Source organism: Nerophis ophidion, linkage group LG18 (genome assembly GCF_033978795.1).
Source record: "Nerophis ophidion isolate RoL-2023_Sa linkage group LG18, RoL_Noph_v1.0, whole genome shotgun sequence".
Classification (NCBI taxonomy): Eukaryota; Metazoa; Chordata; class Actinopteri; order Syngnathiformes; family Syngnathidae; genus Nerophis; species Nerophis ophidion.
In genome coordinates, this window is record NC_084628.1 from 28,270,414 (window position 1) to 28,290,890 (window position 20,477).

General features: G+C 40.1%; 1 protein-coding gene across 1 annotated transcript in view; it reads left to right on the forward strand.

The window, feature by feature from the left end:
• Positions 1 to 20,477, forward strand: part of LOC133537062 (tyrosine-protein kinase receptor UFO) — an 85,135-nt gene that overhangs the window by 16,745 nt on the left and 47,913 nt on the right. The window contains exons 5-6 of the mRNA XM_061877906.1: positions 10,114 to 10,194; positions 12,608 to 12,723. Of these exons, the coding sequence (XP_061733890.1) occupies positions 10,114 to 10,194; positions 12,608 to 12,723 (197 nt within the window). The remainder of the gene's footprint in view (positions 1 to 10,113; positions 10,195 to 12,607; positions 12,724 to 20,477) is intronic.

A 20,477-nucleotide genomic window follows, 5' to 3' on the forward strand; every position in this document is an offset into this window, starting at 1 on the left:
CCAACCTGTCCTTTACCAGTCTTACAGATCCCACCTGATGCTAAGTCCTATTGGTATCATTATTGCTGGTACCAGTTAGGGATGTCCCGATTCAGCTTTTTTCACTTCCGATCCGATACCGATATTGTTTTTGCACTTCCGATCCGATACCGATACTGGCCGATACTGGCCTATCCGAGCATGTATTAAAGTTTAAAGTTATTTAGCCTACTTAGTTGTCAGACTCATGTTGAAAAGGGTTTTAGTACTCTTGATCACAACTAGCCAGTTGAATTAGGTGAGTTTGAATAATACACAATGGTTGGTATTCAAGGATAAACACAAAATAGAAAAAAATTATACATGACAAACAGAAATGGCATCATTAAACAGTAAAAAGTGAACAGTATAAAGTGCAAATAATGCTGTAAACATTCTTAAAAAAAGCAAAACACACAAACAAAAATAAAAACTATCTACACACTCCTTTCAATTGTTTGCCCCAGTCAGGGGGGGGGGGGGCAAACAATTGAAGTCCAAGCATAATGGGGAGATTCCTTCTAACAAAGACGAGCACTTCAAGATGCTCAGGTGTCAGCCTGCTCCTGTGTTCATCTATGAGTGCTAAAAAGCCTTTCACTCTGAAGAGTCATTAAACCACGCTTGACTTTATTGTGGCATGTTTTGCACTACACCTCTTCATCTTTTTTGTTTTGTAGGGTAAAATAATCCCACACATCTGACATTTTTACCGTAACTTTTAATTCACATGGCGGTCTTAACGGTTAGAACACAGACATGTGAATGTGTTGAAGGTGTGCTGGAAAATGCGGAACGGAGCGTAGGGAGCAGCAGAAGAGTGGAATGTATTATTTGGTGCGTTGGAAAACCCAAACCGGATAAAAAAAAAAAATTGGATCTGGATCGGCATTTTCCCATGTCTTGCCGATACGCATTTTTTGGGCAAATATCGGTGGCCGATCCGATCCAAATATCGGATCGGGACAACCCTAGTACCAGTCCTACCAGTACCAAACCCTTGTGAATAACAACTTCACGGGTACCAACAGAAAATGTAACTCCAGTAGTACCAATTTCACTGGTACCAACTTGACAGGTACCAGTCTCACAGATCCCACTTGATGCCAAGTCTAAGTGGTAGCAACATCACTGGTACCGGTCTTACCAGTACCACACTCTCACTGATAACAACTTCAGGGGGAACACCTGAAAATGTAGCCCAAGTGGTACCAATGTCACTGGTACCTTACTTACAGATCTCATTTGATGCTAACCTCTGGTGGGACCAATATCTCTCATACTAGTCTCACCAGTACTACTCAAAAACAGAACATTAGTGGTACCAACCACACTGATGCAAAGTTCACCATTACCACCCAATTATTCATGTACTGGTACCAGTTTTATCAGGACCACCCTCTCACAGACCAATGTCACTGGTACCAACCTGACCTGTACCAATCTTACATATCCCACCTGATGCTAATCTTAGTGGTACCATCATCACTGGTGCCATTCTTACCAGTACCATATCCCACTGATAAGCCGTACTTGTAAAACTGGTTTCGGTAATATAGAGATTTGTGTGGTACTGATAAACTTTCTAACAGTGTAGTTGGTACCACTAATGTTCAGTTTTTGAATGGTACTGGTAAGACTGGTATGAGGTTGGTCCCACCAGAGTTTAGCATCAAGTGGGATCTGTAAGTATGGTACCAATATCATTGGTACCAGTTTACCGGTACCAGTCTGACAGATCCCACTTTATGCCAAGTCTTAGTGGTAGCAACATCCTTGGTCTTACCAGTACCACACACTCACTGATAACAACTGCACGGGTAGCACCTGTAAATGTAACCCGAGTGGTACCAATGTCACCGGTACCATACTTACAGATCCCACTTGATGCTAAGCTCTGGTAGGACCAAACTCACTTATACCAGTCTTACCAGTACCACTCAAAAGCAGAACATTAGCGGTACCAACTACACTGTTAGAAAGTTTATAAGTACCACCCAATTCTCAATATTCCTGAAACCAGTTTTACAAGTACCACTGATAACTGGTACCAGCAGAAAATGTAACTACTGTATAATCGTACCAATGTCACTGGTACCAGGTTGACCAGCATCAGTTTGACAGATCCCACCTGATGCAATGACTTGGTGGTACCGACCTCTCTTGTACCAGTCGTCCCACCTCAACCTCACTTTTTAACAATCTTAGCAGTACCATGAATTGATTAACGTGTACTCCGACTTAAACAAGTTGAAAAACTTATTTGGGTGTTACCATTTAGTGGTCAATTGTACAAAATATGTACTGTACTGTGCAATCAACTAATAAAAGTTTCAATCAATCAATCAAACCACGTCCTACAAAGAGTAACTGGTACCAACCACACTGGTACCAACCTGACCGGTACCAGGCTGACTGAATGTTATCAATAGCACCTGTCACATAAACAATAAGGAACATGTTTATTACTCAGGACGTCGGATCAGAACCTTCAAGTCCCTTTTAGTCCTCGTCTTGGTTTATGTGGAGCCAAAGTCAATGAGCGGATCCTGTCCATTGGACTGAGGTCCAGCAGAGGACTTGTGGTGGTCTGCTCGAAGGAATCCACAAAGAGTCTCAGAGATAAAGACTGGAAGAGTGAGTCACTCAGGAGGGAGGAGGGGAGGGTCTGCTTTGACTCATCAAGCACTCTGGTTGGTACTGACCAGGACCAGGACCAGGAACACTCACCTCTGTGGAATGGACAGCTGTGGCGGCACAACCCCAAAACTCACACCACCTCTTCCAGTAGAGAGATCATCCTGGAATTGAGACAAGGAATGAGAAGAGTGCTTAAAACAGCAACATCCATCCTTCTATTCTCTGCACCGCTTATCCTCCTTGGGGTCCCTAAATAATCACATGAATAATATAATATAATATAATATAATATAATATAACCCCAAAAGGGACACACGGTAGAAAATGGATGGATGGATAATATACTATACTATATTATACTATACTTTAGCATAGCATTATATAACATATTATACTGTACTATACTCCATTACAACAGGTATTAATATTGTTTACATCAAACACTGTGACAGCGTACCTAATGTTATGTCCTACAAAGCTCCACTTTGTACCCAGTGAGTCAAAGTCCTGTTCGAACATAAAAAGTATTAGAAGGTCAAAAGTGTTTCTACCTTTCAGGACTCTAATCTGCCACTTCCTCAGGGAGTGTGTGTTGCTGCACAACCGTGCAGTCATGTTGTGTAGTTATTTTGTATTTTTGTTGTGTAGTCTTATGCAGTTGTGTTGTGTAGTTTTGATGTGTATTTTTATTGGGTTGTCTAAATTTGTACTCTACTTGTGGAATTATGTTGTGTTTTGTGTCTTCTTATTTTGTAGTCTTATTGTGGTGTCAGACTGTGTTTTCTTATAGTGTAGTTATGTTGTGTAATCATGTTGTGTGCTCTTATTGTCTAGTCTCATTGTGGTATCAGATTTGTAGTCTTATTGTGTATTTTTATTGTGTAGTCTTAATGTGTAGCCTAGTTGTGTAGTTTTACCGTGGTGTCAGATTGTGTACTCTTATCGTGTAGTCATGTTGTGTAATGTCCCCGTGGTGTCAGATTGTGTACTCTTATGACTAGCATGTTGTGTAATGTCACCGTGGTGTCAGATTGTATACTCTTATTTTGTAGTCATATTGTGTGCTCTTATGTTGTAGTCTTATTGTGTAGTCTTGTCGTGTAGTCTTATTGTGTATTTTTATTGTGTACTCTCGTGGAATTATGTTGTGTAGTGATGTTGTGTCCTTATTTTGGTGTCAGACTGTGTATAGTCTTATAGTGTAGTTATTAAGTTAAAGTTAAAGTACCAATGATTGTCACACACACACTAGGTGTGGTGAAATTTGTCCTCTGCATTTGACCCATCCCCTTGATCACCCCCTGGGGGGTGAGGGGATCAATGAGCAGCAGCGGTGCCGCGCCCGGGAATCATTTTTGGTGATTTAACCCCCAATTCCAACCCTTGATGCTGAGTGCCAAGCAGGGAGGCAATGGGGCCCATGTTTTTATAGTCTTTGGTATGACTCGGCCGGGGTTTGAACTCTCAACCTATCGATCTCAGGGCGGACACTCTAACCACTAGGCCACTGAGTAGATCATGTTGTGTACTCTTTTTGTGCTGTTTTTGTGGTATCAGATTGTGAAGTCTGGTTGTGGAATTATGTTGTGTAGTCATGTTGTGTCCTCTTATTTTGTAGTCATGTCGTGTACTCCTTTTGTGTACATAGTGTAGTCTCACTGTGGAGTCATGTTGTGTAACACCTTTGTGTAGTCACATAGTGTAGTTTTACTGTGGAGTCATGTTGTGTACTCGTATTGTGGTGTCAGACTGTGTAGTTTTATTTTGTTTTGTTGTGTCGACGTATTGTGTAGTCACATGGTGTTGTCTTATTGCGTAGTCACATTGTGCGCTCTTATCGTGTAGCCATGCTCTGTGTTCTTATTGTGTAATCATGATATGTACTTTTGTATTGTGTTGTCGGATTGTGTAGTCATATTGTACACTCTAATTGTGTAGTAATGAAGTGTAGACTTAACATGTGGTCACAAAGAGTTGTATTATTGTGTGGTCATGTTGTGTAGTTTTTTTTAATTGTGGTGTCAGATTGTGTAGTCCTGTTGTGTCCTCTTATTGTGTAGTCATGTCGTGTACTCCTTTTCTGTACATAGTGTAGTCTCACTGTGGAGTCATGCTGTGTAACCCGTTTGTGTAGTCACATAGTGTAGTTTTACTGTGGAGTCATATTGTGTACTCTTATTGTGGTGTCAGACTGTGTAGTTTTGTTTTGTTGTGTCGACGTATTGTGTAGTCACATGGTGTTGTCTTATTGCGTAGTCATATTGTGCGCTCTTATTGTGTAGCCATGCTCTGTGTTCTTATTGTGTAGTCATGTAATGTACTTTTTTTTTCTGGTGTCAGGTTGTGTAGTCATGTTGTGTAATCATTGTTTTGTCCTATTGCGTAGTCATATTGTGTAGCCATGCTCTGTGTTTTTATTGTGTAGTCATGTTATGTACTTTTTTATTGTGGTGTCAGATTGTGTAGTCATGTTGTGTACTCTACTTATGTAGTTATAGAGTGGAGACTTAACGTGTAGTCACAAAGAGTTGTCATATCGTGTGGTCATGTTGTGTACTTTTTTTTTATTGTGGTGTCAGATTCCGTAGATTTATTATGTACTCTTTGTGTAGTTTGGTAGTGTAGACTGAATGTTTGGTCATGTTGTATTGTTCCTATTGTGTAGTCATGTTATGTACTCTTATTGAGGTGTCAGATTGTGTAGTCATGTTGTACTTTAATTGTGTAGTTATGTAGTGTAGACTTAATGTGTAGCCACGTAGAGTAGCCTATTGTGTCTTAGTCTTGTGTGTAGTCTTATTGTGTAGTCATGTTTTGTAGTCATGTTGTGTACTCTCATATTGTAGCCTTGTTATGTAGTCATGTGGTGTACTCATATTTTAGTTATGTTGTGTAGTCAATGGTCATGTCGTCTCGTCAGATTGTGCAGTCTTATGGTGCCTGTGATCGTGTTGTGTAGTCAGATTGTGTTACCACTAGGAAGACGGATACACACTTGCCGTTGAAGAAGCTCCTTTTAAAATGCAGATGTTGTTCACGTGAGACGTGTGTGTGTTTGTTGTGTTTGTTGGGTTTTGGTCGGGAAGCAGCGACACGTGAGGACGGGTGGCGCAATCTTCACATACGACTCCGGAGAGAGACACACACACACACACACACACACACACACACACACACACACACACACACACACACACACACACACACACACACACACTTATTTTTCTTGAGCGTCACCAAGTGCAAAGTGAAACTTTTTTTCCACCCGCCTCACAGTGGAGGCCTGTTGCAACAACCGCACAAAGTGTGTGTGTGTGTATGTGTGTGTGTGTGTGCGTGTGTGTGTGTGTGTGAGACAGTGCCAGGTCACGTGGCGTCAGTGTGTGTGGAATGTGTCAAGTGTGTGAGCATGAAATGTCAGGATGTGACACATTGTTGGTGCACTTCTGGGAAGAATATGGACCATTCATGCGCGGCAGCACTCATACGCTGTGGTAGAGTGTGCTGCTTTTATCATCAAACGTCGTGTTTTCGCTTGAAGTTGGCATTCACAGAAGAGTTGCTGTTAATGAACATTGTGTTCACATTTCCAAAGCTGCAAATTGAAGTTCATCTTCTAGATTAAATGATACACATTTAAAATAAAGCCAATCTTTAGATACAGTCGCGGTCAAAAGTTGACATACACTTGTAAAGAACATAATATCATGGCTGTCTTGAGTTTCCAATAATTTCTACAACTCTTATTTTTTGTGATAGAGTGATTGGAGCACATACTTGTTGGTCACAAAAAACACCCAAATGCGCCCAAGACCCAACCTCCGGGCTGATGATTTTAGGTTGTCCTGAAGAATTTGGAGAAAATCCTTCTTTTTCAATGTCCCATTTACTTTCTGTAAAGCACCAGTTCCATTGGCAGCAAAACAGGCCCAGAGCATAATACTACCACCACCATGCTTGACGGTGGGCATGGTGTTCCTGGGATTGAGGTCCTAACATTTTCTCTTCCAACCATATTGCTGGGAGTTGTGGCCAAACAGCTCAATTTTTGTTTCATCTGACATCACATGGACGAAGATAAGACCTTCTGGAGGAAAGTTCTGCGTCAGATGAAACAAAAATCTACTCCGTGGTCAGAGTGTCCGCCCTGATATCAGTAGGTTGTGAGTTCAAACCCCGGCCGAGTCTCACCAAAGACTATAAACATGGACCCCATTACCTCCCTGCTTGGCACTTGGCATCAAGGGTTGGAATTGGGGGTTAAATCACCAAAAATGATTCCCGGGCGTGGCCCCGCTGCTGCCCACTGCTCTCCTCACCTCCCAGGGGGTGAACAAGGGGATGGGTCAAAGGCAGAGGACAAATTTCACCACACCTAATGTGTGTGTGACAATCATTGGAACTTTAACTTAACTTAAACTTAGTTAACTTAACTTTAACTTAACTGTTTGGCCACAATACTTAGCAATAGGGCAAATGCTAAAACGCTAAAGTTATCACCAATTACGCTAGTACTTATGAAGTCCTAAATTTTGGGTGAATCAAAAAAAATTTAAATGCTAACAATGCTAATGGTTAGCATGCTAAAAACCTGTGTATAATTTGTATTAACATAGAAACATTTTTGCTTTGGTAAACAGTGACATTAAAAAGCTATTCTCAATGTGATTTGCCAAATGCTAAAATGCTAAAGTTATCACCAATTAAAATAGTACTTATAAAGTCCTCAATTTTGGGTGAGTCCCAAACAATGTAAATGCTAACAATGCTAATGGCTAGCATGCTAAAAATCTCTGTGTGTACATTGTACATTTTGCTTCAGTAGACAGTGGCAATAAAAGATTAAAGTTATCACCAATAAAGATATTACTTATAAAGTCCTAACTTTTGGGTGAGTTCCAAAAAATGTAAATGCTAAAAATGCTAATGACTAGCATGCTAGCAGCATGTGTGTATACATTGTATTAACATGACAACATTTTTGGTTCAGTAAACAGTGGCATTAAAATGCTAATCTCAATTTGATAGGCCAAATGCTAAAATGTTAGTTATCACCAATTAAAATAGTATTTATACAGTCCCAAAAAATGTAAATGCTAACAATGCTAATGGCTAGTATGCTAGCAAAATGTGTTTATGATTGTATTAACATAAAAACATTTTTGCTTCGGTAAACTGGCATTAAAAGGTTAATCTCAATGTGATATGCCAAATGCTAAAATGTTAGTTATCACCAGTTAATATAGTATTTATAAAGTCCCCAAAAAATGTAAATGCTAACAATACTAATGGCGACCATGCTAACAGCATATGTGTATACATTGTATTAACATGGAAACATTTTTTCATCAATAGAGTGGCAATAAAAGGCAAATTTTATGTGATATACTAAATGCTAGTTATCACCAATTAAGATAGTACTTATAAAGTCCTCATTTGAATTGTGGGCGAACCACAAATGTAAATCAGAATTTATCGGGCAAATATCTTTAACTCACAAGGACTTTGACTTGGTAGACTGTGCGCTTTGTTCAATGCAAACAGAAAATATTAACGAATAACCTAAATTTAGAGATGTCCGATAATGTTTTTTTTGCCGTTATCCGATATTCCGTAATTACCGATTCCGATATCAACCGATACCAATATACAGTGTACAGTTGTGGAATTAACACATTATTATGCCTAATTTTGTTATGATGACCAAAATGTAACAAGGTTTTCCAAAATAAATCAACTCAAGTTAGGGAAAAAGTGCCAACATGGAACTGCCATATTTATTATTGAAGTCACAAAGTGCATTATTTTTTTTTAACATGCCTCAAATCAGCAGCTTGGAATTTGGGACATGCTCTCTCCGATATAATCCTAATACCCACTACAACTATGGGAAATGCTATACTTTGACTTTCACAAAGTGCATTATTTTTTTTAAACATGCCTCAAAACAAAAGCTACAAAAATAATGAAGGCACACAGCTTCAGTCCAGAGTATACTAGAGTCATAAAGTAAACAATAACATAGCCTTCTTTTAGTACAAGACTGCCTGGCATACTGTATAACAGGAAATTATAAACTGGGCTCAATCTGCCCTGCTCTAACGTATTTGTATGAGTAACACAAATGTGCTGCAAGCGAGTGGTGAGCGCTTGAAGTGGCCTACCAGTCAGCCAGAGCTTCTGAAATGCTGCGTTGAGACGGGGCAACTCTGTTCACTGCAAAGTGTACACCATGCAAGGCAGACTAGCCACTCCAAACTCCACCGTAGCTTTTGCCATACTGCGTGCCTTGTCTCTGACCACGACATGGGCTTTTGCCCTGGGGTGTTTTTTGTTGTATTTTTGTTTTTTCTCGGCGGAGTCTAAAAGCGACAACTGTGTGGTACTACTTTTTTTTCGGTGTTTGCCTTTCATCCATCATCCGCTTGTATTCATCGTGTATCTCCTTATGATTCTTGTAGAGGTGGTAAATTTAATTGCTTGTATTAAAGGAAGACGTCATGGTTCCTCCTCGCATAACCAACTTTTTGCAGACATTGCAAATTGTCATTTTTTTATCCGTCAGACACAGTTTAAAATAATCCCAAACCATAGACATGGTGTCGTTAGTCAGTCACTAAGGGAGCTGGTTTGTTAGCCACGGCTACAGCACCGGCAACAACACACTCTTGCTGATGTTATGCTCCGCTCGCGGCGGTTTGATGAGGTCAACAAGAGTCGCCAGTAAACCTGTCATGCTGCAGTCGTCAACTCCTGTGTTGGTGTGGGAGAGGGAAGGGGAGGGGCTGCTGACTGGGAGACGCAACGTGTGCCTTTTACCGGATATGTACCACTCCGTACAGCAGCGTTTTAAAAAGTCATTAATTTTACTTTTTGAAACCGATACTGATAATTTCCGATATTACATTTTAATGCATTTATCGGCAATCTCTACTAAAACTATAAATAACTAATATGTGCAAGGCTAATCAGTGGTGAATATAGCAAAGGGATGATGACATCCATTCACAGTGACAGATCAATCAGATGGATATCCTGAGAGAAGTAAGTTGTGGTAGCGCTTTGTGATCCGGAAGGGAGATGTTCGAACAGTTTGTGTGTGGGGGGGAGGAGTCTGCAGTGATGCTCCCTGTCCATATCTTGACCTTGGACCTGTATAAGTGGAGGTCGACACGATGATCTTTTCTGCGGTCCTAATTGTCTTCAACTGGTCAAATACAACTGTGGGAAACAGATCAAGTCAAAAGTCACACTGCTTTTATTGTTCCACAAAAGTCCCGAGCTCAGCTTGCTGACTAACACACACTCATCACCGCACTGCTGACTCGGTCGCCACGGTAACCACCAGCATCATCTTCTTGCCAGCTGGAAAACTGGATGTCATGTTGGCTTTTGTACTCCTTGTTTTTTCTCTGCTGCTCAAAATAGTTTTGCCATCTCCCCTCCCCCGCTCAGGTTTGAACCGGACCAGCACTTTCTCCTGCGAGGCCCAGAACAACAAGGGCGTGGCCGCCTCCGGATCGGGCACCGTCACCGGTAAGACCCCATCATTTTGGATCTGGATTGTTGTTTTTTTTGGTAAAATAACTGTTTGTTGTCTTCGTGCGTCGCCGCCTCATCACTTGTAAATGCTAACACTGCTAATGTTGAGCAAATAGCAGCATGTGTGTATACATTGTATTACATGGAAACATATTTGCTTCAATAGAGTGGCAATATAAGGCTAATATAAATAATATATGCCAAATGCTAAAATGCTGAAGTTATCACCGATTAAAATACAAAACAAAAAAAAACTGTGAAGTTGTCACGTTGTGTAAATGGTAAATAAAAAACAGAATACAATGATTTGCAAATCCTTTTCAACTTATATTCAAATGAATATATATTTAATGTTCACACTGAGAAACTTTTTTTTTTTTGCAAATAATCATGAACTTAGAATTTAATGGCAGCAACACATCGCAAAAAAGTTGTCACAGGAGCATTTTTACCACTGTGTTACATGGCCTTTCCTTTTAACAACACTCAGTAAACGTTTAGGAACTGATGAGACATTTTTGAAGCTTCTCAGGTGGAATTCTTTCCCATTTTTGCTTGATGTACAGCTTAAGTTGTTCAACAGTTCCCTTGTCCTATTTTAGGCTTCATAATGCACCACACATTTTCAATGGGAGACAGGTCTGGACTACAAGCAGGCTAGTAACACGTGGCTTGGCATTGTCTTGCTGAAATAAGCAGGGGCGTCCATGAAAAAGACGGCGCTTAGATGGCAGCATATGTTGCTCCAAAACCTGTAATGTACCTTTCAGCATTAATGGTGCCTTCACAGATGTGTAAGTTACCCATGCCTTGGGCACTAATACACCCGCATACCATCACAGATGCTGGATTTTCAACTTTGCGTCCAGAGGACACGACGTCCACAGTTTCCAAAAACAATTGGAAATGTGGCCTCTTCAGACCACAGAACACTTTTACACTTTGCATCAGTCCATCTTAAATGAGCTCAGGCCCAGTGAAGCCGGCGGTGTTTCTGCATGTTGTTGATGAATGGGTTTTCGTTTTGCATAGTAGAGTTTTAACTTGCACTTAACAGATGTAAACAAACTGTAGTTACTGACAGTGGTTTTCTGAAGTGTTCCTGAGCCCATGTGGTGATATCCTTTACACACTTATGTCGCTTTTTGATGCAGTACCGCCCGAGGGATTGAAGGTCGGTAATATCATGGCTTATGTGCAGTGATTTCTCCAGATTCTCTAAACCTTTTGATGGCATTACGGAGCGTAGATGGTGAAATACCTAAATTCCTTGCAATAGCTGGTTGAGAAATGTTGTTCTTAAACACGCACTTGTTGACAAAGTGGTGACCCTCGCCCCATCCTTGTTTGTAAATGACTGAGCGTTTCATAGAAGCTGTTTTTACACGTAATCATGGCACCCACCTGTTCCCAATCAGCCTGTTCACCTGTGGGATTTTTCCAAAGTTTTTCCTGAACTTTCTCAGTCTTTTTTGCAACTTGTGCCAGCTTATTTCAAACACGCTGCAAACATCAAATTCCATCCATTCATCCATTTTCTACCGCTTATTCTCTTTGGAATCGCGGGGGGGGGGTGCTGGTGCCTATCTCAGCTACAATCGGTCGGAAGGCCAGGTACACCCTGGACAAGTCGCCACCTCATCGCAGAGCCAACACAGATAGACAGACAACACTCACACTCAAATTCACACACTAGGGCCAATTTAGTGTTGCCAATCAACCTATACCCAGGTGCATGTCTTTGGAAGTGGGAGGAAGCCGGAGTACCCGGAGGGAACCCACGCAGTCACGGGGAGGACATGCAAACTCCACACAGAAAGATCCCAAGCCCGGGATTGAACACAGGACTACTCAGGACCTTTTTTATTGTGAGGCAGATGCACTAACCCCTCTTCCAACATGCTGCCCGCATCAAATTCCAAATATAGCTAATATTTCCAGAAAATAACAACGTTATGGACTGCAAATGTCTTTGCAGTCTATTCAATTGAATATAAGTTTAAAAGGATTTAGAAATCATTGTATTCTGTTTTCAACATGCCAACTTTACTTGTTTTGAATTTTGAAGTATTTACAAAGTCTTAAATTTTGGGTGTATTCCAAAAGAATGTAAATGCTAACAATGCTAATGGCTAGCATGCTACAAACCTCTGTGTATACATTGTATTGACATGGAAACATGTTTTGCTTCAATAGACAGTGGCAATAAAAAACTGAAGTTATCATCAATTAAGATAATACTTATAAAATCCTAACTTTAGGGTGAGTGCCAAAAAATGGAAATGCTAGCGATGCTAATGGATACCATGCTAACCACATGTTTGTATGACTTTTGGGCACGGTCACTGGTAAGACGCGATCATTTTTTTGATCTGTTTTTTTGTAAAATAACTGTTTGTCGTCTCAGTGCTGCCGTCGCCGCCTTGCCACCTGAGGGCCGCTAACGTCACGCCGACCAGCCTCCTCTTGTCATGGCGGCCTGGCTTCGGGGGCGACTACCCGGTGGTGCGCTGCTCCGTGCAGGTGAGACGACACAATGGGACCGGAAAACCAGAACGGCGGGGTCGGGTTTCGCTCTCTCCCCCCCGACTAATCTCCATGCAGCCGGCCTCCCCGCCTCTCTCGCTCGACGGCCATTACGGCGAGCGGCGCCACCCCTAAACGTCTGCTTCTAATAAAGCTGCTCCTCATGCCTCTCGCCCAAGACCCCACTCCCCCCGACTCCCTCCCTCGCTGGGACGGGGGAATGAGGCGAGGGGCCCGGCCCGGCAGAACGGGGGGAAAATGGGAACGTAACAATTCAAGTGTGAGGCAGGAAGATGAAAGACGTGAGTCAGAACCATCTTTAAAGAGTTCCTAGAACATGGGGAAGCTGTGTCAGGTATTAACACTTTGAGCAATGCGCGAGGAATGAAGTCACTAGCCTGGATGTGACTCATTAGGTCAGGAATGACATGCACACACACACACACACACACACACACGCACACACACACACACACACACACACACACACACACACACACACACACACACAGACACACACACGTTCTTGTATTCTTGAAACCTCCGAAAAATGCCTAACTCTTTATATTTGTATTTACAACATTAATAATATATACATACTATGCAAATATAAAAAAGGAAAGCATTTAGTTTTTTTTTGTTAATAATTGTTTTTTTAATCTTCATTATTTACCTCAAGTTATTACAGTAAGTCTCTATATACATATTTATTTTATTTTTTTAATTAATGTTGGCCAAAGGGAGCGCATTGAAACTTCTTACATGCCCTTGTTATTTCATATGTTGGCCAGAGGGGGAGCACTTACATTTTTTACACACACTTGTTATTTCATATGTTGGCCAGAGGGGGAGCACTTTTAAAAGCCACACACAGTCAATTTGATGAGGTTTCTATTTTTTGTTTTTTGTAATGTGCTGATGACAAAGGAGTCACGAACGTCAGCTGGCCCCTGTGCCGCACTTTGGGCAACCCAGCTGTAGAAGCTAACTGTTAATGGCCACTATAGTCTTAATACCGTCGTGTATTTGTTCATCCTACGGTCACATATGGGACGCAGGTTTTCTTACGTCAGTACCAGAAGTCGTAAAATCAGCTGTTCGCCTGACGGGTTATTTCGGGGATGAATAGGGAAGTCCTTCTTTAGCTGCCGTCTTGTTTTTTTCATATATTGCTGCCTTTGCACCTGTCAATGTTTATTTTCGTTTGCACTTTAAATCAACACAAAATCTTGACTTTGGAGCAATGTTCACAAACTCTAGTATTTGGTTCTCTATTAGATGCAACGGTTTTTGATCCTAACTTGTTCACACCTCACATGGAAGCTACTTTTCCTTCTTGATGTCTCAAGAAGGGTTTAAATACGAGAACACACACACACACACACACACACACACACACACACACACACACACACACACACAATTTCCCTGTTTTTGCCCTCAATTTTCCTCTTCTTTTCCCCTAAATTTTCCTTTTTTTATCCTCAATTTTCTTTCGCTGCCTCAATTTTACAATTTTTTTTTACTCAATCTTCGTTTACCCCCTCAATTTTACTCTTTTTTTCCCCCCTCAATTTTAATTTTTTCCCTCAATATTCCTCTTTTTCTCCCTCCATTTTTCTCTTTCCCCCCCTCAATTTTCCTCTTTCTCCCCTCAATAATCCTTTTTTGACCCTCAGTTTTCCTCTTTATCCCCTCAGTTTTCCTCTTTTTCCCCTTAGTTTTCCTTTTCCCCCCTCAATTTTCCTCTTTTTCCCCTCAAATTTCCGCTTTTCTTCCACTCAATGTTCCTCTCTGGATGAATAGGGAAGTCCTTGTTTAGTTGCCGTCTTGTTTTTTCATATGTTGCTGCCTTTGCACCTGTCAATGTTTACTATTGAATGCACATTAAATCAACACAAAATCTTGACTTTGGAGCAATGTTCACGGACTGTAGTATTTACTTCTCTTTTAAATGCAATGGTTTTCCGTATTAACCTCATATGGACGGTACTATACCTTGTCGATGTCTCAAGAAGGGTAGAAATACAAGAACACGCACACGCAATTTCCATCTTTTTCCGCTCAATTTTTCTTTTCCCCCTCAAATGTTCTCTTTTTCTTCCTCAATTTTCCTTTTCCCCTTCATCTTTCCTCTTTTCCCTCAATTTTCCTCTTTTGGCCTCAATTGCCCTCTTTTTACTTTCAATGTTCTTCTTTTTTCCCCTCAATTTTTGTTTTATCCCTTCTTCCCTCCTAAATTTTCCTTTTTTTATCCTCAATTTTCTTTCCCTGCCTCAATTTTACAAATTTATTTTACTCAATTGTCCTTTACTCCATCAATTTTACTCTTTTTTTCCCCCTCAATTTTAATTTTTTCCCGAAATACTCCTCTTTTTTCCCCCTACATTTTCCTCTTCCCCCCCTCAATTTTACTCTTTTTCCCCTCAGTCTTCCTTTTTTTTCCCCCCTCAGTTTTCCTTTTCGCCCCTCAATTTTCCTCTTTTTCCCCTCAATTTTCCGCTTTTTTTTCCCACTCAATTTTCCTCTTTTCCCCTCAATGTTCCTCTTTGGATGAATAGGGAAGTCGTTCTTTAGCTGCCGTCTTGTTTTTTCATATATTGCTGCCTTTGCACCTGTCAATGTTTACTATTGTATGCACATTAAATCGTCACAAAATTTTTACTTTGGAGCAATGTTCACGGACTGTAGTACAGTGGCCTAGTGGTTACAGTGTTCGCCCTGAGATCGGTAGGTCGTGAGTTCAAACCCCGGCCGAGTCATACCAAAGACTATAAACATGGGCCCCATTACCTCCCTGATTGGCACTCAGCATTAAGGGTTGGAATTGGGGGTTAAATCATCATAAATGATTCCCGGGCGCGGCACCGTTGCTGCCCACTGCTCCCCTCACCCCCCAGGGGGTGATCAAGGGTGATTGGTCAAATGCAGAGAATATTTTCGCCCCATCTAGTATGTGTGTGACAATCATGCGTACTTTAACTTTAACTTAACTTTATTTAGTTCTCTATTGAATGCAATGATTTCCGTATTGAGACCATAATTTCCGTCCTAACTTGTTCACCGGTCCTCATATGGACGGTACTTTACCTTGTTGATATCTCAAGAAGGGTAGTAATACAAGAACACACACACACACACACACACACACACATGATATATTTCGGTAAAATTTACTTATTATATGCATATATAAAGATTTGTATTTACAACATTAATATCATTTACATAATATGCAAATATAATAATTTTCAAAATGGGGTTCCACAGTAAATTTTTGGGGTTCCACTTTTTTGTAAGCGTTTTGAAAAAAAAAGATAAACATATGCATTATCCTGTTATATCATACATTCTATATTGTGTTTTGGAAAAAGGTTGTCATAAACGTTACTTCATTAAAAAAAAAGAAAAAAAAAAACACATTTGTATACCTATGTTAATGTATTCAGTTATAAACATTCATTGACTTTGTTTTCCGCCCTTTTTTGTCAAACAAAACTGTTTTTAATGGCAAACACACAAAATATGCAAAATGTTCCACCAAAAATATGTTTCAAAGTGGAATATTTGATGTGAAGTATTTGGAACCTTAGATAGGTCAATTATAGATAAAAACATTGATTCTGATTCAATATATTATGTTTTGAGCAATGGCAATTTGAAAGAAAAAAAACCAGCTTGGTTTTATTAGTCAACATTGCAATTTTTTCTAAATTACATTTCACCTTTAAGCTTTTTTATTTCAGTTTTGTTATGTTTTTGTTTATTTTAATAGTATTTTTAGAATGTGCCTCAGAGGCAAACTTTTGACACCCCTGCTATAGATAATAAAAAATTAAATCTGATAAATTTATCGATAAAAAGCAGAGCCTGGTGACGCATGCGCGTTTATCATAACTCTCTCGCGCTCGCTGTCTCTGCCCCTCCCTCACGGATGTTGCTGCGTGTGCACACTTCACAATTTGTTTTGTTTTTAACCCCTTCTTAACCCTCAACGTACATTGAAAATGCACGCAGCCCTAACTCAAAATGCCGGACATTTGAGGCATTTAAGAAACTCCGCCCGTACAGCCCCGCAAAAGAGGACATGTCTGGGGAAAAGAGGACGTATGGTCAGTCTCGGTAACATTGATTTATTATATGCATGTTATTAAATGTCCTTTTACATTATATAAATTCATGATATATTGCATGGTTAGCATTAGCGGTGCAGTGGAGGACGTTGGACTCCGGGTGCTCTCTTTCTCTTCTGAGTCATGGTCCCACAGTTTAGACTTTGCTCCTTCTCTTGGCTAAGTTTACAATCACTTCCTGTGCCAGTGTTCTTGTTCTAGCACTATTTCCTGGCCTTAAAGCGCCTTTATTTTCTGTTTTCCGCCCACCTGTTCATTGTTGTTAATCACACGGCAATGGGAAATTTCCGCAAAAACACGGAAATCCGCGTTATTAAACATTAATTTTTGCGTGAAAATTTCCTCTTTTATTGGGGGGACAAAATATCAAATATAAATACAATCCAAACAAAATTTGTTGAACGCTGTACTGAGTTGCAGGACGGGACCGGAACAAGCATGCTCGTTAACCAACCATCTAGCTAGCTTACTTGTCGTCGCCTCCGTTCGCTGACCGATTCACAACGTTGTCGACTTTTCATTTTTGGATGATTACAAGTTGTAGTTCGAGAGCAGTAGTTCTCAAGTGGCAGCTCAGAAAAAACCTGGTTCTTCAAGTACCACCGTAATGACCAACATTAACATACAGGAGCATAGTAGGACTAGGTATGCATTAAAGACAAGGCAGATGTTTTATTTAACAAGTATATTTAATTTGTTAGGCCATTGTAACAATACACACAGTGTTTGAACAGTAACACTGTGTTTGAATATAGGAAAATAAAACACTGTACTTTATTAAGTGATTCCTCGGTATACCACTAGATGGAGCCTGTGTACTATTGTTCTATAGTATTTATTTTTATTTATTTTTTATTCTCTGCATTTGACCAATCAGTCTTGACCCCTGGGAGGTGAGGGGAGCAGTGAGCAGCAGCAATGTCCGTGCTCGGGAATCATTTTTGGTGATTTAACCCCCAATTCCAACTCTTGATGCTTAGTGCCAAGCAGGGAGGTAATGGGTCCCATTTTTTATACTCTTTGGTATGACTTGGGTTTGAACTCACAACCTAGCGGACACTCTAACCTTAATAGCCAGTAGAGGCGTAAAAAAAATTCTATTTTTGAATGAATTGTAAAAACAGGTAGATTACCTGTGGGGGTGTGGCTACAGGATAGATTCGCCCAATGGGAAAGGTTTTCAAAAATTTTTTACATGCATGTTAAATCATTTTACAGGACATCTTCAATTAAAATAATGTTGAATGATCTACTAAAAAAACAAAGTGTGTGGTGCATCACATAGGACGTGTGTCAACAAGAGGTTAGTAGATGAGAATACATCTAAAGCTCAATTAGGATGTAGAAATGCACCTCATTGCAGGAAATACATTCTTCGTTTTCTTCAGGCCGCACTTAGTGCTGATATAAATTTTTACTCTCATTTTTCTCAAGTCCTATTTTTCCCTCAATTGTTCTTTTTCTTCCTCAATTTTCTTTTGTTTTCCCTCAATTTTTCAATTTTTCCTGTTTTGCCTTCAATTTTCCTCTTTTTTCCCCTCAATTTTCCTTTTTCCCCTCCTCAATTTTTCCTCAATTTTACTATTTTTTTCCTCAATGTTTCCTTTCCCCCTCAATCTTCCTCTTTTTTTCCTCAATTATATTTTTTCCCTCAAATTTACTCTTTTTCTCGGTCGATTTTTGCCTTTTTCCCCTCAATTGTCCATTGTCCCCCCTCAATTGTCTTTCCCCTCCCCTCAATCAGTGCCCCCCCAATTTTCCTCTTTTTTCCCCCTCAATTTTCCTCTTTTCCCCTTAATTTTTTTTTCCCTAAATTTTCCTTTTCCCCCCTCAGTTTTCCTTCCCCCCCTCATTTTTTCTCTTTTCTTCAACAATTTTTTTTCTTTTCCCACTCAATTTTCCTCTTTCCCCCCTCAATTTTCCTATTTGCCCTCAATTTTCCTCTTTTTCCCCCTCAATTGTTCTCTTTTTCTTCAATTTTCATATGTTTTCCCTCAATTTTTCCTGTTTTCACCCTCTTTCCCCCCCTCAATGTTCCTCTTTTTTCCCTCAATTTTCCTCTTTCCCCTCCTCAATTTTCCTCTTTTTATCCTCAATTTTCTTTCCCCACCTCAATTTTACAATTTATTTCCTCAATTTTCCCTTTCCCACTCAATTTTCCTCTTTTCCCCCTCAATTATACCATATTTCCTTGAATTGCCGCAGGGCATATAGTATGCGCCTGCCTTGAAATACTGCCAGGTCAAACTCGTGATGTCACAAGTGTCACTTCCCCTGTCATCATTTTCAAAATGGAGGAGGCTGATTTCAATACCGGTAATTTGAAATCGCATAAAGGGAAGAAGATTAAGAGCTATTCAGTAGGATTTAAGGTCCAAGCTTACATCACACTCAAATTTTTACTGCATGCCCTTGGTAAGTGCCGGAGTGAGAAGAGGTTTTAAAATAATTAGCGCATGCTTACTTTTACTGCATGCCTTTGGTAAGCGCAGGAGGGAAAAGAGGTTTTAAATTAATTAGCACCCCGGCGACAATTCAAGGAAATACGGTATTTTTTCCCCTCAATTTTCGTCTTTCTCCCTCGATTTTTGCCTTTTTCCCCTCAATTGTCCTTTGTCCCCCCTTAATTGTCCTTTTTTTCCCTCTCAATTTTCCTCATTTTCCCGTTAGTTATCCTATTTTTCCCCTAAATTTTCCTTTCCCCCCCTCAATTTTCCTTTTCCCCACCTCAATTTTCCTCTTTTTTTCCCCACTCAATTTTTGTCCTTTCACTCAATTTGCCTCTTTTTCCCTTCAATGTCCCTCTTTTCACCTTCAATTTTCCTCTTTCCTCTTTTTTCCCCTCAATTTCCTTCCCCCCTTCCTTTTCCACTTGTTTTATCCTTAATTTCCTTCTTTTATCCCCCTTTTTGATTGATTGATTGAAACTTTTATTAGTAGATTGCACAGTTCAGTTCATATTCCGTACAATTGACCACTAAATGGTAACACCCAAATAAGTTTTCTACTTGTTTAACACGTTAATCAATACATGGTAAATTCATGGTCCTCAATTTTCCTCATTGTTTTTTCCTCAATTTTCCTCTTCCTCAATTTTCCTCTTCCTCACTGCATACTTACATAAAGGAAATATGCAAGACGAGGAGTAGCTAAACCTGCTTCACTTCACACCGTAAGAGGAAACAATCATGGCCGTTATTATAATTGAGGACACAAAGGTCATGTCTTCAGTCATTTTTGAAGTGACAAAAAGAAAATGATGTGACCGACTGCAAATATATTTTGTGTAGGACATGGTGTGTGTTGTACATCACCATGCGGTGGGTCAATATATGGTCTTGTTGTTTGGTTTCCAAACAACAACAAGGTCACACAAAGAATGGGCTTTGTGATTCGTGAGTCGGCGGCCAGTTGTGTGAAGGAGAACATGTCAAAGGCGCTTCATATAGAATTTCACCCTAAATGTATTACTGGCCACATCCTGGTGTCACTGATTCGATAATGGCGACATGTTTCCTCCCAGAACTTTTGCTGCCTCGTGGTGCGTGTCACTAGTACATGTCGGTGTGAATTTGAAGATACGGTAATGTCGACATTATATAATACGCTTAACTTAAG